The 26814-nt window shown below is 55.8% G+C and overlaps 2 protein-coding genes across 3 annotated transcripts in view; one reads left to right on the forward strand and one right to left on the reverse strand.

The window, feature by feature from the left end:
* The first annotated feature begins 1517 nt into the window (after positions 1-1517).
* LOC111545057 (histone H1oo) lies at positions 1518-10024 on the forward strand. 2 transcript variants are annotated; one of them, XM_023215974.2, is made up of 6 exons: positions 1518-1628; positions 2600-2606; positions 5973-6232; positions 7552-7915; positions 9308-9372; positions 9667-9900. In XM_023215974.2, the coding sequence occupies exons 1-6, from the start codon at positions 1518-1520 to the stop codon at positions 9898-9900; spliced, it is 1041 nt and encodes a 346-aa protein (XP_023071742.2). The 2 variants fall into 2 exon arrangements, with proteins under 2 accessions (XP_023071742.2, XP_023071750.1); XM_023215982.1 differs by lacking the exons at positions 1518-1628; positions 2600-2606; positions 5973-6232 and adding an exon at positions 6937-7026 and having other exon boundaries at positions 9667-10024.
* A 3757-nt stretch (positions 10025-13781) lies between these two features.
* The window catches only part of PLXND1 (plexin D1), a 50765-nt gene continuing 37732 nt past the window's right edge, over positions 13782-26814 (reverse strand). Inside the window, exons 21-36 of the mRNA XM_023215995.3 lie at positions 26262-26369; positions 26056-26168; positions 25096-25200; positions 24459-24589; positions 23912-24110; positions 21663-21809; positions 21356-21512; positions 20367-20470; positions 20213-20276; positions 19235-19269; positions 18878-18982; positions 18156-18319; positions 17002-17149; positions 15655-15795; positions 15193-15267; positions 13782-15004 (exon numbers count right to left, since the gene is read on the reverse strand). Coding sequence (XP_023071763.3) covers positions 14888-15004; positions 15193-15267; positions 15655-15795; positions 17002-17149; positions 18156-18319; positions 18878-18982; positions 19235-19269; positions 20213-20276; positions 20367-20470; positions 21356-21512; positions 21663-21809; positions 23912-24110; positions 24459-24589; positions 25096-25200; positions 26056-26168; positions 26262-26369 — 1913 coding nt within the window. The 3' untranslated portion in view covers positions 13782-14887. The remainder of the gene's footprint in view (positions 15005-15192; positions 15268-15654; positions 15796-17001; positions 17150-18155; positions 18320-18877; positions 18983-19234; positions 19270-20212; positions 20277-20366; positions 20471-21355; positions 21513-21662; positions 21810-23911; positions 24111-24458; positions 24590-25095; positions 25201-26055; positions 26169-26261; positions 26370-26814) is intronic.

Genomic DNA, 26814 nt, shown 5'->3' on the forward strand with positions numbered 1-26814 from the left:
TTTTTTTTTTTTTTTTGACAGGGTGTTACTCTGTAGCCCAGGCTGGAGTGCAGGGGTGTGATCAACAGTTCCCTGCAGCCTTGACCTCCCAGGCTCAATCAATCCTCCTGCCTCAGCCTCCCAGGTAGCTGGGACTACAGGTGCACACCACCATGCCCAGCTAATTTTTGTATTTTTTGGTAGAGACAGGATTTCACTGTTTTGCCTAGGCTGGTTTGAACTCCTGGGCTCAAGCGATCCTCCTGCCTCAGCCTCCCGAAGTGCTGGGATTACAGGTATGAGCCACCACACCTGGCCCCTCATCCTTGTTTTAATCCACCTTGTCATTTTATTTTATTTTTATTTATTTATTTTTGAGACACAGTTTTGCTCTTGTTGCCTAGGCTGGAGTGCAATGGCTCAATCCTGGCTCATTGCAGTCTCCAGCTCCCAGGTTCAAGTGATTCTCCTGCCTCAGCCTCCCAAGTAGCTGGGACTACAGGTGCATATCACCACACCCAGCTAATTTTGTATTTTTAGTAGAGATGAAGTTTCACCATGTTGGCCAGGCTGGTCTCAAATTCCTGACCTCAGGTGATCCGCCCACCTCAGCCTCCCAAAGTGCTAGGATTACAGGCGTGAGTCCCTGCACCAGCCTACCTTGTCATTTTAGATGGCTAGAGAATATTCTACAGAAAGGGTGTGATTTAGCCAGGCCTTGGGTGTTCGCTCGGAATTTTTCTTTTCTTTTGTCAATTTGATGGGAAAAAGTAGTATTTCACCATTGTTTCAATTTGAATTTTCTCAAATGCCAAGGAGGTTGAGTGTCCGTTTTCCTGTTCCTGTTCCTCAGCCTTTAGGCTGGTGAATTGCCTGTTTACTTTCTTTGTCCATTGTCCCAGTGGATGTTGTCCTTATCTATGAAGATTTTTGCTAAGCATTCTCCCATATTATTTCTTTAAAAACAAAACCAAAGGAGGGCACAGGCCCAGAGAGCCTGACTGGCCTCAGAAGGGGCTACTCTGATCTAGGGGGATGTGCTCTGGGCAAAAGTAGCAGTTGAGCTGCCTCCAACTGCTACTTTTTCAGAAACTGAGGCCAGCAGTGGCGTGAGGCAGCCCATTGCTCACCTGGTAAGATTAGAGGGCCGCCTCAGCGGCCTTTCTGACAACACAGGTGACCTCAATTCCTCATCAGCATCTCCAGCCCCTGGTGGGCAGAGGGCATGGGAGAGATCGAGCATTTCAGCTCCCATCATTGTACCATGGGGACTGAGACCCAGAGAAGTCAAGCGATGCCCCCAACCTTACACAGGAGTGGGTAGTCCAGCTGGGGCTCCCTACAGAAGGCAGGCTGCTGTGCCCCATCCCACACCTACAGCCCCAGTTAGCAGCTTGGAGTGCTCCCAGCCCAATCACTGCTGATTGGAGTGGTGGGGGGGGCGGGGGGGGTGTGGGCTGCTGGTATATAAGCCTAGCGGGCAGGCCCGGCAGCCTCACACCCGGGTGAGGGGTCTGCCGGCTGCACCTGTCGGTCTCATGGCTCCTGGGAGTGTCACCGGCGACATCTCACCCTCCTCGACTTCCACAGCAGGATCATCCAAGTCTACTGAATCTGAAAAGCCCGGTGAGCAAGAGGAGGCAACCCCTGCCTCATCCCAGCGAGCCCACTCCCTGGGTTGCCCTTGACGCTCCACAACCACTCCTCATCCTTTCCCAGCCTGGCCCCAGCACCCACCCGGCACCCAGCTGCTGAGCTCAACTGCCTTTTGGCTGAAGAGCTGATCTACAGGTAGCAAGGCCAGGTAGGGGCTGGGGGCTGGGGCCGGCCAAGCTCCGGGAAGAGCCACAGGGCCTCCCAGCTGGAGCCCATTTCCTGCTGGAGACCATAGCCCATAGCCGGACTGCAGCTGTGGGCAGCTAGTTGGAGGGACTGGGGCGGGAACATTTCATGCAGGGTTAGGCATTCCAATTTTCAACCAAGAAACTCCTCAGGGTTTATCTGGACATGAGGGTCCACCGAGGCAAACCAGGCCCAGTTCACTCCCTCGAGGAACTCCCGGTCTGACGGGGAAGCCCAGTCCGTGGCTAGGTGCTGTTTGCTAATGTGGTGTGTGCTTCAGTGGTGGTCATCCAGAGCTGGGGGAGCCCAGAGGAGTCCCCTAACCCACTCTGGGACGTCAGGGAAGGCTTCCCAGAAGAGATGACCCTGAAGGATGGGTGTGCCTCAGCCAGGGGAAGTGTTCTATTTGCCAAGACACCGAGGAAGATAGAGAGGGGGTCCCGGTGCCAAGAAGAAGAAAGGCAGAGTTAACTGAGAAGTCAGAAGTCAGAGGTATCCAAACCAAGGTGGATTTTGAGCCTTGAAGGATGAGTGAGAGCAGCCTGCATGGCCAGGAGGAGAAAGGCATCCCAGGCAAAGGAAACGGCATGGGCTAAGGCCTAGAGGCCAGCGCGCCAGCAGCTTGTCTTGGAAGCTGCATCTTCCTTCTGGGAAGGAGGGAAGTGCTGGGGCAGTGCTGGGGGAGCAGTGGGAGGAGGGGCCCATCACACAGGGCCACCAAGGCCGTCTTCGGTTAGGTCAGCTCTTCTGTTGAACGGGAACCATGGATGGTTTCAAGCAGGGAGGTGAGGGGTGTGAGATGCAGCGAGGAGAATGCATGGGGTGGGGAAGAGGCAGTGGAGAGGAGTCTGGGGCTGGGGAGTTGGAGAGGAGAGGCCAGAATATGGAGAGAAAAAACCTATGGAGAGGCCTCAAGTGGGTGTGGTGGGGAGGAGAGGGCCCAGAATGCCCCCAGTTCTTGCTTGGATGTTGGGTAGGTATGGGCAGTGGGGGTGTGGGGCATTCCTGGAAGAGAGATGAAGGGCAGGTTTGGGGGACTGAGCTCTGTTCTGGACATCCTGGTACACGGCAGGCACGGAATAGCTGTCGAATAAGGGGCTGGGGTGAGAGGGGACAGGCCTGAGGGAGGACTCTTGGGGGTGGCTCTCTGGGACAGACATGGTCTGGGGGAAGCAGAGGAGGCGTTGGAGCTGCTCCTGAGGTCAGGCCAAGTGAAGACCCTTGGGAAGCCCTGTAGTACTGCAGCTGGGAGGGCTCAGACCTCCTCAGAGGCCCCCATCCCCACTGTACAGATGGGAAGACTGAGGCCTAGAGGGCAGAATAAAATTCCTGAGAAACCGGGAGTGACCCAGGACTACACCAACTCAACGGTTTTGGCCCCCAGATGAATATTCCCACACTGGGCTCGTCACGGCCGGGAACCAACAGCGGTTGAATTGGATTAGGTCTCTTTATAATTTTGCTCTAGATCTAGAGTTTCAGGAGTTTTTGTTTGTTTGTTTGTTTTTTCTATTGAAAAAAGTTTTTAATGTGGCCAATTGATTTTTTAAGTTTTTTTTTTTTTTGGAGATAGGGTCTTTCTTTGTCACCCAGACTGGAGTGCAGTGGTGTGATCTCAGCTCACTGCAGTCTCCACTTGCCAGGCTCAAGCAATCTTCCCACTTCAGCCTCCTGAGTAGCTAGGCCTACAGGCACACACCACCACACTCTGCTCATTTTTAAAGACTTTTGTAGAGTCGAGGTCTCACGATATTGCCCAGATTTTAAGTCTTTACATTCTGCAGATTGATCAGAAGTCAGCATTTCCAGTCACCACATTTAAATCTGGTTTCACATTTTAATCCCTTTTATGCATTTCATGGTGACTGACAACTTCTCATGCTTCCCCCCACCCTTGATCCTACTTCATTTGCAACTTTTTTATAACACCTTATTGAGAAATAATTCCCATACAATACAATTCACCCTTTAAAGTGTATAATGGCTTTTGGTATACTCACAGTTGTGTATTCATCTCTATAATTAACTTTAGAATATTTTAATCACTGCAAGAAAACCAGTACCCATTAGCAGTCACTCTCCACCCCCACTCCCCAGCCCTGGCAACCACCAATCTGCTTTCTGCATCTATGGACTTGCTTATTCTGGACATTTCATATAAATGGAATCAGACAGTATGTGGCTTTTTCTGACTGGCTTTTTCTCACTTAGCATGTTTTTAGGGCTCCTCCATGTCGTAGCCAGGGCTTCACTCCTTTGTATGAATGGATAATATTCCACGGGATGGGTAGAGACCACATTTTGTTCATCCATCTGTCGATCATTCATCATGGATGTTTGGGCTGTTTCCATCTTTGGGCTGACATGAAGAACGCTGCTATGAACAGTCATGTATACGTTTTTGTGTAGACACGTGTTTTCATTTCCCTCAGGTATATACCTAAGAGTGGAATTTTTTGGTAACTTTTTATTATGAAAACTTTCAGGGCCAAGAATGGTGGCTTACCCTTGTAACCCCAGCACTTTGGGAGACTGAGGTGGGAAGATAGCTTGAACTCAGGAGTTTGAGACTAACCTGAGCAATGTAGTCAGACCCCTGTGTGAAATAATAATAATAATACAAAAATTAGCCGGGCGTAGTGGGGCGTGCCTGTGGTCCCAGCTGCTTCGGAGGCTGAGGCGAGAGGATCACTTGAGCCGGGGAGGTCAAGGCTGCAGTGAGCCATGATTGTGGCACTGCACTCCAGCCTGCGTGACAGATTGAGACCCTGTCTCAGTAAAACAAAACAAAACAAAAAACTTTCAAATGGATACAAAAGTAGACTATACCAAATGGTCTGTAACTCCCTTCCACCGTGCCCATCACCCAGCTCCAACAGTCATCAGCTTGCCGACGCTCTTGTTTCATCTGCCGGGTTATTTCAAAGCAAATGCTGGATTTATTTATCATTTCATCTGTAAATATCTTTTATAATATTTACCTTTAACAGATAAGAACCTTTTAAAAAGCAATTGTAATACCATTAGCACACCTCAAACAATATTATCCCTAATATCCAGTATTTCCTTCCAGTGTTCACATTTATCTGTTACCTTTCTTTTTCCAGTTGGATTGTTCAAATCCTGTTCTGGGAATGAGCATTTGGTTGAGAGGTTTCCTAAGGATCTTTATTCCATAGGGTGCCTCTCCCACTTTTTCTTTCCCTCTTATTTGTGGAAGAAACCACGCTGTGCGCCCTGGAGAGTCTCTCAGTCTGAGTGCCTCTGAGAATGTGCACATAGCCCCTGGAGGTCCTGTAAACCCTTCACCCAATTTAGATTTGTTTTTCTTTTTTTTCTTTTGTTGAGACGGAGTCTCGCTCTGTCGCCCAGACTGGAGTGCAGTGGCCGGATCTCAGCTCACTGCAAGCTCCGCCTCCCGGGTTCACGCCATTCTCCTGCTTCAGCCTCCTGAGTAGCTGGGACTACAGGCGCCCGCCACCACGCCAGCTAGTTTTTTTGTATTTTTTAGTAGAGACGGGGTTTCACCATGTTAGCCAGGATGGTCTCCATCTCCTGACCTCGTGATCCGCCTGTCTCGGCCTCCCAAAGTGCTGGGATTACAGGCTTGAGCCACCGCGCCTGGCCTAGATTTGTTTTTCTAAAGGAATACTCAGTTCTTTAAAAAGAGAGACTTGGCTGGGCATGGTGGCTCACGCCTGTAATCCCAACACTTTGGGAGGCCGAGGCGGGTGGATAATGAGGTCGGAAGTTCAAGACCAGCCTGGACAATATGGTGAAACCTCATCTTTACTAAAAATACAAAAATCAGCCAGGTATGGTGGCATGTACCTGTAATCCCAGCTACTTGGGAGGCTGAGGCAGCAGAATTGCTTGGACCCAGGACGTGTAGATTGCAATGAGCTGAGATCACGCCATTGCACTCCAGCCTGGGGACAGAGCGAGACCGTGTCTCAAAGAAAAAAAGAGAGAGACACTCAATAAGCCTTGAGGGGAGACTGTCTGGGAGCTTCCATGCCAGTGGTCAGTGTCTTGGAGAGAGGGGGGCATCTGACCCTTGCTGGGCCCTCACCCACCCCCCCACGGGCCAGCTGATGCCTGCCACTGAGTTCTGACTGGGCCCTAGGTGATGGCCTGCCATCTCTCCTCAGGCCCGAGCCACAGCAGCTTCCCAGTGGGACGCCGCCACCCCCCAGTGCTGCGCATGGTGCTGGAGGCGCTGCAGGCAGGGGAGCAGCGCCGGGGCACGTCGGTGGCGGCTATCAAGCTCTACATCCTGCACAAGTACCCAACAGTGGACGTCCTGCGCTTCAAGTACCTGCTGAAGCAGGCGCTGGCCACTGGCATGCGCCGTGGCCTTCTCGCCAGGCCCCTCAACTCCAAAGCCAGGGGGGCCACTGGCAGCTTCAAAGTAAGCACCCCTCAGGGAGGGCATAGCCCAGGGTTGGAGCAATGGTCCTGGCCTCTGTTAGCACTGTGGCCTCTCCTGGAAGGCCTTTCCCCTCCGGTCCCCTGTACTTGTTCCTCCTGTAGTCTCAGCCGAGATGCCCTCTCCTCCAGGAAGGCAGGTAGTGTGCCCCCTCTGAGCTCCCACTGCAAGAGTCGCCCTGTTGGTGTCCAGGACAGGTGAACTGTTGCATGTTTGGGATCCCAGGGACTGTGCCAGCTGTGCTAACTTCTGGGTCCTGGGCACGTAGTCCCTTCCTGGAATTCCGCACCACAGCAAAGGGTTTTCCCCCTGCTGGCACCTCCCTGAGCAGCCATGTCCTGCGTTTCAAAGGGGAGAGTTTCATCTTCATAAGGAGGCTCCAAGAGGGGACCCATGCCAGGTCACTCAGAGCTGAGGCAGGTCTGGGACAAAACTGCACCCCAGCATCAGGACTGTCATCAGCCACCAGGAATACCTCAGGGACCAGACCCAGGGCCTGACTTGTCATTGCTGGGCCCCTGCATCTTGCCCAACTTCCTGCACGTAGCAGCTGCCGTGACAGTTGGCATGGAACACTGGGGAACATTCTCAGCCTACCCCAAGCCAGTCCCTGTGGTTACCTGGTGACAGATCACAGAAAGTCTCACCCTAGTAGAACTCCTGGGCGTGGGTCAGAGCCTGGACTCGCGTCATAGCAGGACCAGGCGGCTGGGCAGGGAGAAGAGCCAGGGGGCGTCGGGTGTCTGATGCGGTGTGCTGACAATTGAGGGGTGAAGGTGGTTTCTAGTCTTGGTGATGGGGAGCCCTGAGGGTTAGCGGACAGGAAAGAAACAGCTTGCCAGGAGCCCTCCCCTACCCCTGCCGCTCACACCCTTGGTGATGGTCCCACTGTAAAGAAGAGAAGCCGTGGCTGTGGTACACAGCTGGAGGAGGGCAGATGAAGCTGTGAGCCCAGAGCCATCTGACCTCAGTCCATGTTCTGCTGAGTGTCAAGGGGCAAGGTGGCGGGGGCATGGGGCATGAGGCAGGGCAGAGCTTCAGGGTGGGGAGGGAGGGGGAGTCCAGAGGCACAATCTGTGGGAAAGCGGCAGGGGCAGGGTGGGTGGTTGAGAGATCATGAGATCCTGGAATCATAGTAGACAGTGCCTCCAAAGACAGTGGCTTCGTGCCTTCTCCCCACCACTCACTGCCTGCGGAGCCCCCCTGTTTGGAATGAGGCCTCCCATTCAGAGTCTTACGGAGGGTGGGGGACGTGAGGCACCTGAGGCTCTGCTTTCAGCCCACCCTGTGTCCTCCTCCAGTTAGTTCCCAAGCACAAGAGGAAAATCCAGCCCAGGAAGATGGGCCCCCCAGTGGCCCCCAGGAGAGTGGGCGAGGCCAAGGGGAAGGGCCCCAAGAAACCAAGCGAGGCCAAGGAGGACCCTCCCAACGTCGACAAGGTGAAAAAGGCAGCCAAGAGGCCAGCAAAGGTGCAGAAGGCTCCTCCCAAGCCAGGCACAGCCACAGAGAAGGCTCGCAAGCAAGGTGGCGTGGCCAAGGACACGAGGGCACAGTTGGGAGAGGCTAGGAAGGTGCCCCCCAAGCCAGACAAGGCCATGCGGGAACCTTCCAGTGCCGGCGGGCTCAGCAGGAAGGCAAAGGCCAAAGGCAGCAGGAGCAACCAAGGTAGCTGTGTGACTTTTAGGGGGTGGTGTGGGAATGGGGGTCTTGATAGCCACTGGAGTAAGGTCGGGGAGCCAGCTCTAGAGAGGGGTTTCCTTATCTAGTGCATGTGCCCTGAGTGCTGGGCTTGACCTGGAGAGACAGAACTCATGGTAGCTAGTTGGGGGAAGGAGGCGGACATTTCAAGGGTTATGAACGGGGAAGCAGAAACCAGGAGCGTGACTCATTCTTGAGGCAGGGGTCAGGGAAGGCTTCCTGGAGGAAGGTGTCTCAAGCAGGGGAAGGGCCTTTGCAAAGGCCTGGAGGCATAAAGAAGGTGGAATTTTTAGGCCAGGCGTGGTGGCTTATGCCTTTAAGCTGAACACTTTGGGAGGCCGAGGCGGGCGGATCACTTGAGGTCAGGAGTTTGAGACCAACCTGGTCAACATGGTGAACCCCCGTCTCTGCTAAAAATACAAAAATTAGCTGGGCATGGTGGTGTACACCTATAATCCCAGCTACTTGGGTGGCTGAGGCTGGAAAATCACTTAAACCCAGGAGGCGGATGTTACAGTGAGTTGAGATCGCACCACTGCACTCCAGCGTGGGTGACAGAGTGAGACTCGCTCTCAAAACAAAACACAAGAAGGTGGAGTTTTTGAGGAACTGTACATATTTCAGTCTACCTGCAGTGTTGGCAAGGAGAAGGTGTGAAGGGCAGCTGGAATCAGGGTTTTATCTGGGGGACGATGTGGAGCTGTGGAAGGATTCTGACAGGAAGCAGCTAGGGCTAGAGTTATTCTTTTTTTCCTCTCTCTCTTTTAGAGACAGGCTCTTGCTCTGTCACACAGGTGAGTGCTGACCCCAGGAATTAGAGCCAATCTGGGCAAGATAGTGGGATCCCATCTCTGCAAAAAATAAAGATATTAGCCGGCGTGTTGTTGCACACCTGTTGCCCCAGCTACTTGGGAGGCTGAGGCAGGAGGCTCGCTTGAGCCTGGGAGGTCAAGGCTGCAGTGAGCTGAGATCGCACCACCACACTCCAGCACAGTGACAGAGTGAGACCCTGTCTTAAAAGAAAAAAAAAGTATTCTGGCTGCCACGCGGAAGACAAATTAAAGGCTCGAGCTGACAGGCCCGTTAGACTTTGGCTTCAGTGGGCTTGGAGCACTAGTGCTTTGCATAGAGCAAGTGCTTCAGTTAACCCTCCAGCCACTCTGTGAGGGACATGCTGTTATTCCCAGTCTTCAAACTAGTCACTGAGGCTCAGAGTGACTAAATGATTTGCCCCATGTCACATAGCTGAGTGAAGACCTAGGACCCAGGAGGGATGGGGGTTCCAGAGTCCCTGAAATTTCCTGCCTCACCAGCAGTGCCTCCTTCTTCCCCTACAAAACCTCCTCCATCACATTCCAGGAGATGCTGAGGCTTGCAGGAAAACCACCGCTGGGAGTAAGAGTTCAAAACCCACGGCCAGCAAGGTAGGCGCCTGCATGACTTTCCCAGCCTGGCTGTCTGCCCTGAACAGGCCAGAGCTTAGGCATCCCACACTCAGCCTCTGGAAGGGTCAGCCAGGGATGGGGTTCAATTTCTTTTCCTACAAAGCACAGTCTACTACCTTCTTCTCTCTGCTCCCCCGGCACCCTGGGGTGTTGCCATCCCTGTCTTACAGATAAGAGACTAAGGCTTAGAAGGGCGATGTGTACCCAGAGCCACCAAGCTGGGATTTCAGCCCTTCCCAGCTATCTCTTTGCTCCCGGTTTGTTTTCGTATAGGTCAAGAATGGTGCTGCTTCCCCGACCAAAAAGAAGGTGGTGGCCAAGGCCAAGGCCCCTAAAGCTGGGCAGGGTCCAAACACCAAGGCTGCTGTTCCTGCTAAAAGCAGGGGGTCCAAGGTGGCACCTGCACACTTGTCTGGGAAGACAGAGGCCCCCAAGGGCCCGAGAAAGGCTGGGCTGCCCATCAAGGCCTCATCATCCAAAGTGTCCAGCCAGAGGGCTGAAGCTTAGGGCTAAAGGCAGGGGTGGAGAGAAACCGAGCCTCTGCCCTAGTTTTTATTCTTCAACAAACCACTGCTCTATTTATTTCATTGTAAGCTATTTATCAATAAAGACTTTTGTTTCTTTTTCCTCAAAACTGGTGTGGGTAGAGGCTGAGGTTCAAGGATTTGGCCATTCGGTCCTTCATGAACGTCGTAACATTGTAACGCTGAGTACCTGCTGTTTACCTGGCCAATGCTGGGGCTCTGATAGGAGGTCCTGCCTCAGGGATACAGACTGTGTGCTGTATGGGGCTGCGGCACAGATATCAGATATCGGGATGCAAAGGGGCTGGTGGAGGGAGTAACCCGGCCCTGAGATCAGGCTTCCAGGAGGAGGTGGCTTTTGATCCTAAAGGATGGGTAGCTGTTGTCAGGCAGGTGAGGCAGAGGGTGCCACCTGTGGGGTGGGATGAAAGGAGGGGATCTGTTTAGAAAGACCCTCTGGCAGTGGAAAGGAAGGATTAGAGTAGCTGAGAAGAGAGGGAGACCTTTCAGCCACTGGTTCCCGAGTGCTCCTGGGCCAGGCGCTGCGACAGCCAACAGGTGTCCTACTCCCCAGCCAGCGCCTGTGCTCTGAGAGGTAGGGCTGGGCATCCAGCAGGGTGGGTAGGGCTGGCTGCTAGTTTAGACAGCGTTGGAGGGGCTGTCTGAGCAAGGACTTGTGTCTGGAGGGGGTACCATTTCAGCAGAAGGAAGAGTGAATGCAAAGGCCCTGGGGCGGGGACATGCTTCTCAGGCTGGGAGCTGCAGGGGAGTCTGTGGCTAGAGCCCAATAAAGGGAAGAACAGGGGTCTCTCCGACAAGGTCCAAGGTGCTTTAAAAGCATCCGTGGCACTCCTCACACGGAGAGACAGGCTCTGTGTCCCTGCCCCTTGACTCCAGGCTCTATGCTTGACCAGTAGAATTCAGTGAGAATGATGCTGTGACAATTTCTGGGTCCTACCTTAAGGCAGCTTCTACTTCTTGTGTTTGGGGACACTTTTTGTTTTGTGGTACTCACTCTTCGAACTTGGCCACCTTTCTACGGGAAAGCCCAAGCAGCTTGTGGAGAGGAACTGAGGACTCCAATTTTCAGCCCTCGCTGGACTCTCTGACCAGCTGGTACCACGTGCCACCATCTGAATGCAGCGTGTTGGAACTGCGTCTTCCAGCCCTAACTGAGCTGCCCCAGCAGAAACCTGGTGGAACAGGGACAAGCCTTTCCTGCCAAGCCCTGCCCCAATTGCAGATGCACGGGCAAAATAAGTGACTGCTGTTATTTTAAGCCACTAGGTACTGGGGTGGTGTGTCCTGCAGCAATAGATCTTTCTAAACAGATCCCCCTCCTTTCACCGGAACAAGGGCTGCAGGGTAGATGACGGCTGGATCACACAGGGCCTTGTAAGCCTAGGGCAAGCACTGTGGGCTTTATTTTAATTGTTATAGGGAACCATTAGAGGACAGCAAGCAACAGAGTCTGTGCAGGCATGTGAGCAGGCAGACAGGCCTGCGAGGAGGCCCCTGCTACAACCCAGATGAGGGGTGGTGGCCAGCCAGGACATGCTCACAGAAGGAGGGTGAGAAGTGGCAGATTCTGGATCGCTGTTGAAGATGGTGTGAACGGGCTCTGCTGATGGATTGGATGTAGGAAGGGTCACTGATGAGTCTGCAGTTTGGGTTCTAGACAGCTAGGTGACCATTTCCTGAGGTGAGGACTCGGCACGTGCCGGGAGGCTGCCGAGATATGGTCCTGATGAGAGGTGGCAGCCTAGCCACGGAGGACAGAGAGAAGGAAGGGGTGGACTAAAGGGAGTCAGAAGCAAACTGCACAGGACTTGAGAAGGGGGCAGACAGGGTGCAAAGGGAAGCAGGCTGCTCAGCATGGGGCATCAGCCGCTCCCTTCCTGCCCCTGCTCCGTCACCCCACCCTCTCCCCTCGGAATCCCGGCTTTGCCTAGATGTGCTGACAGCCTCCCTGGGGTGTCTGTAATGTGGCTGCCAGCAGGACCCAGAAGGGCACCCAGAGCAGATGGCGGAGTGGGGTTGGGCTGGTGCTTCCCGAGGAGAGGTCTGCTCCTGCCCCTCATTCACGGCTTGACCCGGTGCTGTGGGAGGCACCTCCAGGCAGACTGCGGTGTGGGGGGCATGAGTGGGCATCTCATGTCCAAGAGCTGGGGGCAGGGGTGGGAGGTGTCTAGCGTCCATGAAACCTTGGGCAAGTTACCTCCCTTAGCTGCAATGGCTTCTTTCCTTTTCAAAGGAGTTCAGTTTGAGGATGCTACATCGGGGTCCCCAGCCTCCTATGACCCTCAAAGGGTAAGAGCCTCCCTCCTGCCCACAGCTGCCAGGTCCTCAGAGCCCCAGATAAGGATTATAGCTGGTTCTTAGAAGGTGGTTCCTTCTGTGCTGAGAAACGACTCTGGAAACTAGAGATTTTCTCCATTTGCAAATACATTTCTAAACTTCAAGGAGGAACTGAATGTTAATCAGACATTAAGACAGGCTGTGGAATATTTAATGACATAGAAAGATGTTACTGACATATTGTCGCATGGGGGAAAATCAGGTTGCAAAATGGTGTGCACACCCTGATCCTGAGTTCACTCCTCAGCCCCGCCCCATCCAAGCACCCCATGCAGGTGGCGTTCTCAGAAACGCACGCCACGAAGGGTTAGGGCAGCTTTTATTTTCTTCACGCTTTTTGTGCTTCCTACATTTCTCTGGGAACCCTGTATTCATTCCAGAATCACACCCACCCCTCTCACCCTCAAAATGCTATCAAATGTGCTGATAACTTAAATTAGAAAATCTGCTGCTTAATAAGAAGGAATCAATGCTCAGAATAGAAAATGTGAAAGATAAAGACTATCTTTCCACACAGAAGCCACTGTAGGAAAAAGCTATTTTTAAAGCAAAAGGTTGTTTACTTTTCTCCTCACTTTTCTGTTCTCATTAATTTTAGAACTGGTATCTGTGGGATTTTGTTTAAATTTTATGAATCTTTTGTCCTAGTTCTTACTCTTGATAAATACATGTGTAACTATTTTTCCTTCACAAAAGCAAGAAATTAAATGGAGTTGCTGTACCTTTGGAGCTGGCTCTCGAGATCTTTCCCTGGGGTCGGGGAGGAGCCAGCAGGGCTGGAAAGGGATGTCTGCATCAGGTTCATGGTTCTTGTGGGCAGGGGTGAGGAACAGCCTGTACTGTGGGGAACAGCGTTTAGGGTTAAACTGGGCTTGGGGGTTCAACTGCCTGCTTCCTTGTCTGAGAAATGGGCTTAATGCTACGTATTTTTTAAGCCTGATGAGAAATTCAGGGCAAGTTAGTGTCAGTTCCCTTTCCAGGGTGGTCACCTTTGGCCTCCCCACCCACTTGGGGGACCACTGTGGAGACTCTGGCCTGGAAGGAGCATGGGACCTGGTCCTCATTCTGTCTCTTCCTGGTTGTGTGACCTTGAGAAATGCTTCAGCTGTGCTGAGCCTCAGTTGCTGCGTCTGTCATGTAGGGATGCTAGCACGTTCCTCATGGGCTTGTTAGAGATGAGGTTAGGAGCAGGGCCCACCCAGTTGCAGGCAACACATAGTAGCTGTGAAATCTTCCTGGAGGTCCCGGGGTATCCTCAGAGCTTAAGGAATGGCAGCTCCGGGCCAGGCCCACAGCCTGCACGCAGCCTGCACTGTCTCGTTTCATCATCTGGCCTCTGCCTTCTCAGAAGCCAGTCAGGTGCCTGCCCAAACCTCAAGAGTGCAGCTGAGACAGAAGGGATGGCAGGCTCCCTCCTTCCTCTCTCTCACAAACTGGTAAAGAAACTGCAAAGAAACTGCATGTTCTTCGGCTTGGCTATCTCGGGACAAAGGCTGGAGTCCACAGTAGGTTTGTCTGTCAGGCTTTTATTATAAAGAAGATTCCAGAGTCCCGACTGCCCCCCTCCAGCCCCCATGGGCTCTGAGCCAGTCCCAACACTGGCTGAGTTGGCTGCAAGGGGCCTGCATGGCCCATCGGCCATAGAGGGTCGCTTCTGGCAGGAGTGGAATGGGTGGTGGTCTCAGGCGCCAGGGGCGCTCTGCCAGGTCTGCCCGCTCTCTGGAACAGTCATTTCCAGTGTTGCATGGGGAGCCTCTCGGGACCCCTCCCCGGGTCCTCTGCGCAAGCGGCAGCTATTCACAGTTGGTGCATGATACGTTTTTTAACATATAAAAGCTTTAACAAAAAAAAAAAAAAGTGGTGCTATCTTTAGAAACACTTTCAGCAAGATCAAGTAGCCCAGCTACAGCCTTGGTGCGTCTTAACCCCTCTCCTTTCCCTGGAGACGGAGCTCCCAGCTCCTGTGCCCCCCGCCCCTCCCCTCCCCCCTCCCTGCTCCTGGAGGAGCCCACAGAGCACCCCATGGCACGGGCACCGCCCACTCTACCAACAGCCGCCCAAGCAACAAAAATCTGACACTACTTGAAACTGTCTGTGGCCAGGATCCTCTTTGGGTGAGGGGGAAGTGGAGATAACATTTTGGGGGTTGAAGCAGAAACCAATCAAAGGTCGGTTCAAGGAGGGCTCCCTGCACCAGTGTGGATGAGGTAGAGTTTCTGGGCTGCAGCCTCCAGGCTGGTGGCCTCCTCTCCCCTTCTTTGTGCTTGGCCGCATGGATGTGCGGGGCTCTCGGCAGCAGGACCAGCTGGAGGCTGTGAAGCGAGTGGGTGGGCACAGTGCAGGCCATGCTGGGCAGACGGGAGAGCCTGACCAGCTCTCTGGCCCCCGTCCCAGAGACTGATCTGGGGATAGGTGGGAGGGGATGGAGGTGCCCAGGGGTCAGGGCTGGGGCGCCCCTGCCTGGCTCAGAGCAGCCCCTCCTCCTGCCCACGCCCCAGCCGTCTCTGCTCAGTATTCCCCAGCCTGAGTCACAGACACGGGGTAGAACATCAAGTTGAGGCCCAAGGGCGTCCGTTTCTCCCCGCAGCAGCCTGCCCAGCTCTCCATGTGTCTCAGGCCTCACTGTAGCACTCATAGATGTTGTCCTCCATCAAAGCCACCACTTGCTCAAACTTGTGCTGCAGTTGTGTCCTCCGGGCTGTGGGGTTGGCCTCCAGCGCAGCCATGATCTGAGGGGAGCAGTGGAGTCAGTCGGGCCATGGCGGGTGGCCCTGCCTCAGCTTGTGGGGGAGAACACAGCCCTGAATGTCTACCACAAGTGACATCCGTCCGTGAGGGGCAAGCACCCTGAGATGTGTGTACCTGAATAGGAAGCTCACCTGCCCCGAGGGCAGGTGCCTCACCCTGGGGCACTCACCTGTGGCCGATACCTCTTGGCGTACTTATAAATCTCTGCCATGGCCACATTGGTATTGAACTCATTCTGGTATTTCTATAAGGAGGCAGGACGGGGAGGAGGACGTTAGCCCAGCGGTCAAAGCTGAGCCAGGCCCCAGCAAAGCCAGCTGTTTACACAAATCCCCCCCCAACTCCACATGGCCCCCACAGCATAGTTCAGCGATGAGGCCCCTCAAGTCCTATGAAGACAGCTTCCTGGACCCTGACCTCCAAGCTCCTCTCCATCCAGAGGGTGCTCTCCTGCCCCCACGCCTCAAGCTCTGGGAAAATGCGTGACGAATTTGCAGGCCGGCAAGAGGCCACGGCCACTTCTGAAATGCCCGCTGCATTCCCTGCCCTTACTCCAGTGGAGGCATTGAGGCCCCGCCCCCCCACCCCCGATCCCTCAGCTCATCAGGGAACCCCCCGCAAGCCACCGCACCCTCGACTCCTCGGCCAGATGGGCATTCATCTCCTGCTCGCTGAGCGGCGTCATGTCCTGGATCTGCTTGTAGTAGCGCTGCACGATCTTCCGGTACTCAGGAATCTCCTTGGCATAGAGGAGCTTGTTGGTTGGTGAATCCTGGGCAGAGAAAAGCGAGGGTGTTAGATGGCTGCTGAAGGACGGACAGATCTGGTCGTTTTCTGGATGAGCCCTCATCCCTCCTGCCACGTAAGTGACCTTAGCAGGCCCCTGAGGCCCAAAGAGTCTTGCCCGGTCACTGAACGTCTCTGTGCTCAGCTGGCCCCAGACCAGGGGCTCCTCACTGTGCTCTGTCTGCCCCGCCTACTTTCCCCAGGATTGTTAGGACAATGATCTGGGGGGAGGGAGGGGCTACTTCTTTCAGGGGGAAAAGCGCACAGGCGTGCCAGCTCTTCACTGCATGCAGTCCGTTCCACGTAACAAGGATGTGTCCTTCTCAGGGTGATAGGTCTTGGTGTCTAGGATTTCTGGAAGCCTGAGTGCTGGCTCAGTGGAATATTTCCCACCACATGCTCCTAACGCCTGAAAGAAGTGCCAAGAACACTCCCAGTTCTTTGTCAGTCACGGGCATCCTGCCTTCAGAGGCAGTACGTGAGAAGTAGTGGAGCGATGGCATTTTCTCTTTCCCCTGGTCTGTCTCTGAAATGCGTGGGCTAAATGCAGGGCCACGCACGACCTGGACCAATCCTGCAGTGCCAGCTCTAATGATACAATCTCATCCCTACTCACAGCAAGCGGGTGCTTTCCCGCCTCCCTGTCTTTGCCTGTGCCGTTCCCTCGGCCTGGAAGGCCATCCTCTTTCATCTTCAACCTCTAAAGCCAGACAGAGCCTTGTGTGCCCCCAACCCACCGCATGAATCTCAAGAGCTCCTAGCCACCCGTCACCCCTCTGTCCACTCCTTCACTGAATGCTTGCTTGAATGGCTTTTGACTTTCAGGGTCTGCTGCCCAGAGCCTGGCCAGGTTTTCAGACGATGTTGCGCCTGACTAAGCAGGTTGTCCAAGCTCATACTGGCTTTCCCACACCAGGTTCTCTGGCCTGTTTTCAAAGCCAGTGCCAGGCACAGCCATGGCAGGTGCAGTTGGTCTGCAGCGATACAGAGTTTCTGATGGAAGGTACTGGATTCTAGGTATCTCCCTGTCTGAATGAGTCACTCATCCCATATCCCCTAGACCTGAGCTCTTTCGGTTCCCCTCCCAGGAAGATCTCTGAGCTCAGCCTCAGAGAGTCGAGGAGGCCACCCACGGTTGGCACCCCACTCTGGCCCTGTGCATGGGCCTGGCCTGGTCCTGGGAACAGCCGACCTTGCCCAGCTGCAGGTCAGAGATGGAGCAGGCATCGATGAAGGCCTGCGCGATGACCGAGAGGCAGGCGTCAATGTGGTCTGTCTTGTCGATGTCAAAGACAAACTGGGGGTTCTTCAGGATGTTCACCCAGAACCGGAGAGGAAGGCTGTGGGGTAGGGTGACAAAGGCAGTGAGGGTAGGGTGGGGTAGGAAGCAGTCAAGGGACAGTCATGGAGAAGAGAGCTGGCTTTGTCCCTCAAGGGCCTGAGGTTGGGGCCTTGTCACAAGACGTAACCTTTGGGAACCTTTGGGGTGGCAGTGGGGCTGAGAACTGCGTTTCCTGCTGGAGCAAGGCAGGAGCTGCAGGGCTTAGCTACACCCCCAACGCCCTGCTGATCCTCCAGCCAGGTCCTGTTTCTCATTAGAACCAGGTGCCAGTCCCCGGGCACCCCTGGCTCCTCCCTGAACCCTTGCAGGCAGCAGGAAGTCCAGCATTAGCAGAGCAGCTGTGGCAAGGCTGTGGGGGGCAGGGCCTGGAGCTCTGGCCTTGTCCTCGAGAGGCCAGAGAGGGTAAGCAACACCCCCAACCCCACCTCAGGCCACCCGGTGACTCAGCAGCCTGGGCATGTGCACCCCCAGAGCTCTGGGAAGCTGCTGACCTGCACAGAGGCGCCTGGGCTGGTGGTATTCTTCCTGAGGGTCAGGCTGGGTTTCCAGCAACTTCTTGTGGGGATGTGTGACCCCGACAAGCTAAGAGGTGCCTCAAAGGAGGGCTACCAACTGGGTAAGGGATTCAGATAATGTAGGGCCGAGCCTGGCTCTACTGTCCCAGGCTGTGTGGTCTTGAGCAGGTACTGCTTCTGAGCCTCAGTGTGCTCATCTGTGAAGGTACCCGCCTGAGAGGGGTGTGGGAGAATGATAGTAAGAGCAACACCTAGACCATGCTCTGGGCACTCTTCTAGTTAATTCCTACCATTAACAAGGGTCGCGTTTTACAGTGGAGGGGAAACTGAAGCACAGAGAGGCTAAGTCACTCATCCAAGAACGCACAGCTAGGAAATCGCAGAGGAGGGCTTGAGCCCAAGCAGGCGAGGCCAGAGACTAGACTCTGAACCCCCTGCCACAGGGGCCCCAATGGCACAGTGAAGTCCACACGGCCCCCCACCCGCCACCTGTTGGTCTTCCAGATGTGTAGGGTGTCGGGGTCCGAGATTCCCCTCTTCTCAGCCTGTTCCTCCAGGAAGTCGAAAAAGTACTTGACAGCAAGCGGAGGCTTATCTTCACGGATACTCAGAATGGCCTTGAACAGGTCATCCAGAAACTTCTGCAGCGTGCCCTGCGGGGGAGTGGGGTGAACGCCGTCAGCCCTGGGCCACGTGCAGAGGGCTAGTGGGCACCCTTGGTGGCTCTGCAGCGCTTGAAATGCCCAGGCTGCTGAATGAGGAAGCCACACGGCATCAGCTGGTCACCGAGCCTCTCCGGCCTCAGTGAGCATCCGAAACTTGCCTCACAGAGCCGCTGAAAGGACTAATCAAGGCACTGGCAGGTATAGTCCAGAACTGGAGGCACCAGAGTATGGGCTGTGGGGTGCCAGCGCTGCCACTGAGCCACGTGGCCTTGGGGACATCACTGACCCCTCTGGGCCTCCGCTGTACCCTGTTACGTGGGCTAACATAGAAGTGTCTGTCAGGCATTTTTCCTGGCTGTGAGAAATGCCTCAAGTGGGACCCTAAGCCTTCAGCCTCTTGCCCCTCCAGCCCCACAGGGGAAACAGGAAGAACTCACACCCCTCTTCCAGCCATGTGTGCACAGCTGGCCCTGAGCAATGACCCTCTGGGGCTGGGGCTGGAGCCTTGTACCGACTGCACGGAGGGGAGACTGAGGCCGGACCCACCTTGGTGGAGAGCAGGCGGGTCAGGTAGATTTCTGGGAGCACCTTCTTGCGATGGCTCTGCCGGTGAGACTTCTTGGGCTCTGCCAGCTCGTCCGTGGGCAGCACCTGGGAGGCCGGGCAGTGGTCAGTGTCCGCACCAGGCCCCATCCTCGGCCGCCTGTGGGAGGTCTGGCTCTGCCATGCTTCTTAGCACACAAGGGTTGTGGTTCCCTCCTAATTCTGGGCCCCATCCCTACTCCCCCACCTCCAGCCTTTCTCAGGGCCGGGAGCACTTTTCCCAGAGGCCCAGGGCCACAGAAAGCCAAGGCCACACCCACTGAGGGGCTGGATCCCCCGGGGCCGAGGTTGGGCACTCACCAAATGGAAATACTTCTCTGTGTCCAAGTCTTTCACTGCGAGAGGAAAAACACAATAAATAAACATGGGAGAGGAGGGGAGAGAAACAGTAATGAAGACAGAAAGATGGGGAGAGAAACAGAAACAAAGACAGAAAAAGGGGGCAAAAACAGAAACAAGACAGAAAGATGGGGAGAGAGAAACAGAAACAAGACAGAAAGATGGGGAGAGAAACAGAGACAGAGATCCAAAGAGACAGGCAGAGAGGATGAGACAGAGATGCAGAGACTCATGGGGAGACTGAGTCTGGGAGAGACGGAGAGAGAGACAGAGAAGTGAGACCCAGAGACACACAGAGAGTGAGACAGAGTGAGGCAGAGAGAGAAAGACACACACACACAGTGACCGCAGGGATGGAGGGACTTGGAGGGAGGGACAGCGGTGGAGAGAAACAGGACACAGCCACGGGGGAGGAGGGGCCCCAGGCAGGCAGAGGTGGCTTCCTTCACCACCCCACCCCTGAGCCCAGCGCTCCTGCCAGCCCAGACTCCCAGGCTGCTGGGAGAGACCGAGACTCTGCTCTCAACCTCAGGAGGGGACCCCGAGACCCAGAGGAGCCCGGGCTGGCAGCCAGGCGGCTGTGCCTGGGGCGTCTGAGGCTGTGGAGGGGGCACTTGAGGCAGGGACATGGCCCAAGGCTGAGATGGGCATGCTGGCCCCCCTTCTGGCCTGGCCACTGCCCAGACCTCCCGGAACTGCATCCCGCCCTCCCGGGGCCTCTCTCCAGCTGCCGCAGGAAATCAGCTTGAGGAGGCCTGGTGTGCGCCCTGCCCCAGCAGTACTGGGTCAGAGGAGGCTGGCCCCGCCCAGCCTCCACCAAGGAGGCCTCAGCCCAGGCCAGCCCTGACTCTCGGACCCTCAGTTTCCCCACCGGGGCATGGGATGGAAGCCCCTGTCCACATGCGGTCTAGGCTTCCTTCCCACGTGCACCCGCACTACCTCGGCCCAGTGTGTTGTCCTTCTTGTCTATGAGACTCATGGCCAGCGAGGCACCTTCGGGGATCTGATGGGAGGGGAGAGGCCAAGGTCAGAGGCTGGAGGTTGGGGTGGGGGCACGAGGGTGGGGAAGCAGGGCAGGGGGGCAGGGCTGCACCTTGTAATGGGCCAATGTGTTAAGCTTCTTGCGGCCGTCTTCCACCACTGAGGTGTCGTCCAGGTCCCGAAGGATGTAGCTCTGTGTGCTGGAGGCGAACCACTCTGGGGGACAAGGAGCAGGCCATCAGGGTCTGGGCAGGGAGCTGGGCCTGCGGGGTGGGTACCGGCCCAGCCACACAGGGAGAGGCCTCTCGCTCTCTCCATGCAAAATGAGGCAAGCCATACCTCTCTCTGAGCCTCCATTTTCCCGTCCATAAAACGGGGAGGCAGGAAAGAGCTGGGGGAGAGAGTGTGAGGGTACAAAGTGAAGGTGCCAGGGTGGAGGGCACAGAGGAGGAGCTCTGGAAACGGCCTTGTCTGCAGGGTTGTTAATGTTACAGTTGCTGATGAAACCCTCGGCCTAACCAAGAATCCTATAAAACCCACTCCAGGCCCCACGTGGTGGCTCACACCTGTAATCCCAGTACTTTGGGAGCCTGAGGCAGGAGGATCGCTTGAGCCCAGGAGTTCAAGACCAGCCTGGGCAGCATAGCATGACACTATCTTTACAAAAAGTAAAATTAGCTGGATGTGGTGGTGCACACCTGTAGTCCCAGCTACTCAGGGGGCTGAAATGAGAGGATCACTTGAACCCAGGAGGTCGAGGCTGCAGTGAGCTGAGATTGCACCACTGCACTCCAGCCTGGGTGACAGAATGAGATCCCGTCTCACAAACAAACAAACAAACAAACAAACAAATAAACCCCACTCCAGCATCCCTCCTTTAGGAATTAGGAAGCCTTTCCTGAAGGCTTTTTGCCGTTGTCTGTAGCTCACTCACACTGCAGGACTTGTCTCCCTTTGTTTCTGCCGAGGGGGCCTCATTGGATCCTCTCAGTGTCCCCACATTCATGCACCCATGCCAGGTGGGGAGTGTTTCCCGTCAAGGCAGGGGCCAGCCCCAGCTGAAGCACCTGGCACGGGGTCTCTGCCCCCATTCCCACCCACCGAGGTCGACGTCCTCTGCACGCGGCCACTGGGAGTAGGGCACATTCTTGCAGAAGGCCTCCAGGATCTTCTCCTTGACCTGTGTCAGCGTGTCAGTGTCCATGGCCCGCACGCTCAGCGAGTCCATGCCACAGCCCTGAAAGGACACGTTCAGGTTCTGCAAGGGGAGAGTGGGAGAGAAAGGTCAGTGAGTTGCTGCCATCACTATGCCAGTGCCCAGGCAGCCATGCCCTGCCCAGGAAGGCTGGGTCAATGCCGTAGGCCGAGACGCACCAGCCCTGGGACCCTCCCCACCCTGCCGACTCACCCGGGGCTTGGCCTCGATGTTCTCCCGCAGCAGCCACTCCTCGTTGAGTGTGTAGCGGGCCTTGCCCGTGATAGCGTCGATGGAGCCCTTGTTGATTTGCTGCTTGATGGCGCACAGCAGCAGGAAGAATGGCTCCCCCACCGTCTCCTGGGGTGCACGGGGGTATCAGGGCCAAGGCCCCCTCTGTATTCCAGCCCGCATGCCTTGGGCCAAACACCTTCACGCCCCCGTCTCCCAACCCCTTAGTCTACTTTTGGATCCTGGTGTAACACTCTCCTCTCCAGGGTGTCTCCACGGACCCTAAGCTTGTGTTCATTAAACAGCACCAGCTGTGGGTGGGGGCATTCATTGCCTCATCCCAGCGACCCTTCCGGATACGCAGTATCATTTTACTGTGCAGCCAACAGTGCCGAGGCTCAGAGAGGGCAAGTGACCTGCCCAGGGTCACCCAGCTGGGAAGTGGCAGGACAGGAATCGGACCTGGCTCGGCTGATTCCCAAGCCTGTGACTTTCTCCTAAGTGGGCAGCCCCAAGGGTGAGTTTAGGTGGACCCGGAACACCGATGTGGCCTCGACCCCACTTGCAGGCTGATGACCGTGGATTCTCAGGCGGAATGGGGCGCAATGTCCCTGCTCTTGCCCATCTCCAAGGGTGACCCTCCAGGCAATGGCTCTGCTGGACCCACAGCCATGAGCTGATTCTCAAGGCCGTTGCCCAGCAAGGGACCCAGGTGTCCTACTGGGATAGTTTTACTTAACTATCCACCAAAAAGGATTTAAAGAAAAATTAAGTACATAATAGTATTAGGCAGATTTGGCAAAGATTACGAAGGCAGCCTGCCAGCCCAAGTCCTGGTCCAATTCTCCAGGTCTGGGGCGTGGGAGGCACTGATTCCCTGCTTTCTAGAGGAGGAAACAGGCTCATAGGGGAAGGCCTGGCTGAGGTCACAGAAAGAAGCCAGGGGAGTGAGGTCCAGGGTCCACAGTGGCCCTTGTGGTTCCTGATGGCCCACAGTGAGGCAACCCGCGGAAGGTGGAAGCACCCCAATGGCCCCTCCCAGACCCTGCCTCTGCTTCACCCCACTACCCCCTTCCCCCAGGAGGAGCTGTGGGGCTCCCTCAAGCTACATGGCCCTCAAGCCCCCGGCTCAGGGGCAGAGGCCCCATTTGACAGAAGGAAACCAAGGCCCAGAGAGGGCAATGAGTAGCCCAGAGTCACACAGCTGGGATGTGCCAAAGATCAGACTCAAGCCCAGGACATCCTGGCTGGGTGCAGTGGCTCTCCCCTGTAATCCTGGCACTTTGGGAGGCCAAAGCGGAAGGATTGCTTGAGGCCAGGAGTTTGGGACCAGCCTGTGCAACAAAGCAAGACCCCCATCTCTTCAAAAATTAAACAACAACAACAACAACAACAAAAAACCAGAACATCTGAGGCCCTGGTTCTGGGCTCCAGGCAGAACCTTTCTCCCACAATCCTCCAGGCAGCCCTCTAGCCTCTGGCACTGTAGGGCAGCTGGATGGTGGGACAAGACCAGAGGCTGAGCAACACTTGCTCTGCAGAAGAGAGCTTATGGGGGTCCTTCTGGCAGAATGCAGGAGGCCCTGGCTACCAGGCCCACCCTCTTCCCAGCCTCCACTCTCATCTGGAAGATTCTCTGGCCTTCCTTCCATTCCTTCCATGAACATCCCCTCCTCCTGGCCTCTGCCCTCCTGCTATACCTGATGCCTGGAGCACCCTCCCTACCACTCCTCGCCTGGCTCTCTCTCTTAGGTCTCAGCACAGGGTCGCCTGCTCCAGGAAGCCACCTTGAAGCCTCCAGACAGACGGAGGCCTCATGAGCTGAGCTCTGCTGCAAGGCACTGGCCACTCTGTATTTTGTTTCCACGTCTCGCCCCTAGGGTTGGGAGAGCCTCAAGGGCCAGCCAGGGGCTGATTTCATCTCCTGAATCCCGAGCAGGGAAGGGTGGATGACTGAGCAAACCACGGATGGGACAAGGCCCCTGACACAACCTCCGTTATGCCCCAAGCATCTGTTGAGCCCTTGCAGCAAGCCAGCCAGGCCTCCCCTGGGCCATGGCTCCCCGCTCTGCATAACAGGTCCTACAGGCCTGGCCTGTCTCATGCAACACTCCCTCCTGGCAGAGCTGGCCTGAGGGTGCCAGGGAAGGCCTGGGAGGCCGTGGGGTCACTGCTGCTGCGTCCCTGCCACATCCCCCGCCTGGGCTCTGTCTGTCCCCGGGCGGCCTCACCCGCAGACAGCTGTACATGCAGATGGACATCCAGTTGGTGAGCATCTTCTCCACCACAGACTCTGTGCGCCGCAGCATGAGCTTGGGGTTCTTGGCGGCCGAGGCGTCAATGAGGTCCACCAGCAGCTCCTTCATGATGCTGGTATAGTACTCCAGCTTGCCGTGCAGCGCGATGGTCAGCAGCGAGGCCAGGCTGCACCTGCGAGCAGGAGGCAGGTGTCAGCTGTGCCTTGAGGCCCTAGGAGCTGTGGGTCGCAGGGTCTCAGTGCCGCCTCATCCCTGGGCCCAGCGGTCCCAGGAGTGCCTGTGTGGGTGGGTCCTGCGAGGGGTGAGTGGGGCTGGAATCCTCCCGGAGAAACAGCCACCTTCTTCTACGTCCGCAGCAACCACCGTGCCCCGTGAGCCAAGGTCTCAGGCATCCAGGCCCAGAAAGGGCTGGAATATGGGGGTGTCAGGAGCCCTAGAGCCCCAGGACCTAGGACCTGATGCTGTGTGGCCTTGGACAGGCTCCTCTTCCCTACCCCACCCCAGTCCATCACAGCCTGACCTGTCGCGCACCGCAAAGTCCTTCTGCTGCTCCAGCGCATGGACAAAGACGATGAGGAAGTGCTTGTTGTTGAGTAGCGAGGAGAACAAGCTGATTCCCTCTTCCATGTTGGGCCGGCAGCTCTCAGGAATCTGTGGGAGCAACTGGTGATGCGGTGTCCAGAGGGGCCCAGTGTCCCTGTCTAGCCTAACAGCCAGTGCTTATGATGGCTGCTTGTATGCCTCCTGGGATGGGGAGCTCATTACCTTGCATGGTGGATGCCTCGTAACCTTTGTGATATGGAACAATGGGTTGGTTGAATTGAAAAGTGGGGCTCAGAGAAGAGTGAGGGTGCCTGGAGATAACCTGGCATCCCAGTGTGAGGGACTCTCACCTTCCGTTTTCTAAGCAGCAGGCGGAGTGGGTGTACGGGCGGGGGGGTCCCATCCTGTTTGCTCTACCTGGCCTTGGGGGGCAGCACGTAGAACACCCTGAATGGCTGCCTGAATGCCTCCTGGGATGGAGGCCTCAGTGCCTTACAATGGCAGATGCCTCCACATGACAGGGATCAATGGATTAGATGAACTGGAAAGGGGACCCAGGGAGGAGCAGGGATGCCCTGAAGTAGCCCACTGTGTGTGGGTTGGGGGGTACTCACCTTCCACTCTCCCAGCAGTGGGTGGGTCTCCTGTGCCTGGGAGCTGCCCTGTGAGTTGAGGGTCTGGGAGGGCAGCACGTAACGCTCTTCATAAAGGGAGGAACACTGCAGAGGCAGACCCCCAGCATCTCAGTGGGGCTGGACACCCCCTGCTGGCATGCAAAGGTCACTCATACAGAAAGGGCACCGGCTTGGGCTGCTGGGGGAAACTGGCACAGAATTAGCTCCCTATAAAGGAATAAGAGGCAGTGGGCCAAGCCCGGGGGCTGTGGAATTCCAGGAGTGTGGCCACACCAGACAGCACAAGGCTTAAGGGGAAGCAAAAGCAGCTCCATGTGCAATGGGGGAAACTGAGGCAGAAAGGCTGGGAGTCTGAGCTTTAGCCTGAGGCTGGGAAAAGCCACTGGAGGGTTGGTTTCGTGAAAAATGATGTAGTCAAACATGGGCTTGCTTTGGCTGCTTTGTGGGGGATGGTGTGGACAGGGGACGGAGGGTGGTACCACTAGGAGGGAGTGAGGGCAGTGGACCCTGGAAGGGCAAGGGGAGGCGTGACAGGCATGGAAGGGGTGGGGCAGGAGTCCACTGGACAGGAGGAGGGAGTGTAGAGACCAAGGGAAGCCTGGTTGGGAAGAGGCACAGGGAGGAGAGAGGCTGGCTTGGGACAACCCTGGCCGCTTCTGCCCCACCTTGAAAAGGGGAGAGGCAGGCCCAGCTGGCCAGGAGAGTGGGGCTATAGCTGGCTTCCGTATGGACAGTTAAACATCAAGTGAGCAGAGAATAAGAGTGAAGAATCTGCCTCCAACCCTCCATCGCGTGGCAGGCCAGGACAAGTAGCCAGGACGGCTGTGGACAGCTGTGCAGGTTTGGCACTGCTCAAGGGACCCTCTAGGCTGGCAGGGCTCAGAGAGTTGCCTTGAGGTGGCTGGCACAGGTTCGGGGCAGACTCAGGCTCAGGCTGACCTTGGGGAAGAAGGTGCGGGTCACAAAGTGCTTATACTCCAGGAAGGGGATGCCCTGGCTGCGGTTCAGCTCCTTGGTCAGATCTGTCATGTCTGTCTGCAGCTCAGCGAAACCTGGGGGACACGTGGACAGCCATGAGTGGCCCGAGAACCCATCCCCCAGGAGGGAAAGCGGAGGCCCAGCCCTGCAGGGTCCCAGCCCATTACCTTTGCGGATTTCCTCGCGGATCTGAGATTCCATCTCCTCCATCTGCAGCAGCGTCTTCTGCCAGTAACGTTCAGCACGTCGGCTCTTGGTACAGAAGATGAATAGGGCTGCGGGCAGTGGAGAGGCAGGTCAGGCCTCTAGTGCCCTTTGGAAAGCTTTTATTGGCGCCTGCTGTATGCAGTGCCTGGGGCTCTGCTCGCTGGCCTCAGCTCCAGCTCCTCTGGGCAGGGTGTGGGAGGAGGCCCTGCAGTCTCCCTCCTGGGCAGGGTTGGGGTGGGGGGTGGGGAGTTGCGGGGAGCTCTCCCCTGGGCAGAGGGCTTGGGGAATGGCCAGCAAAGCAATGCCTGATGACCTGTTGTTAGAAAAAGAAATGTGTAGTGTTACAGCTCTGTTAGAATTTGTCTAGCCCCCTTAAAAAAAAAGAAAAAGAAACAGGAATACGTGTGTGTGTGTGTGAAATAGTGGTTAACAGTGGCTTTCCTGGGTAGGAAGATTCTGGGTGACTTCTGTTTACTTTCTGCTTTTCACCATTTTCTATTCCTTCTACAATGA

Source organism: Piliocolobus tephrosceles, chromosome 2, assembly GCF_002776525.5.
Source record: "Piliocolobus tephrosceles isolate RC106 chromosome 2, ASM277652v3, whole genome shotgun sequence".
Taxonomy (NCBI): domain Eukaryota; kingdom Metazoa; phylum Chordata; class Mammalia; order Primates; family Cercopithecidae; genus Piliocolobus; species Piliocolobus tephrosceles.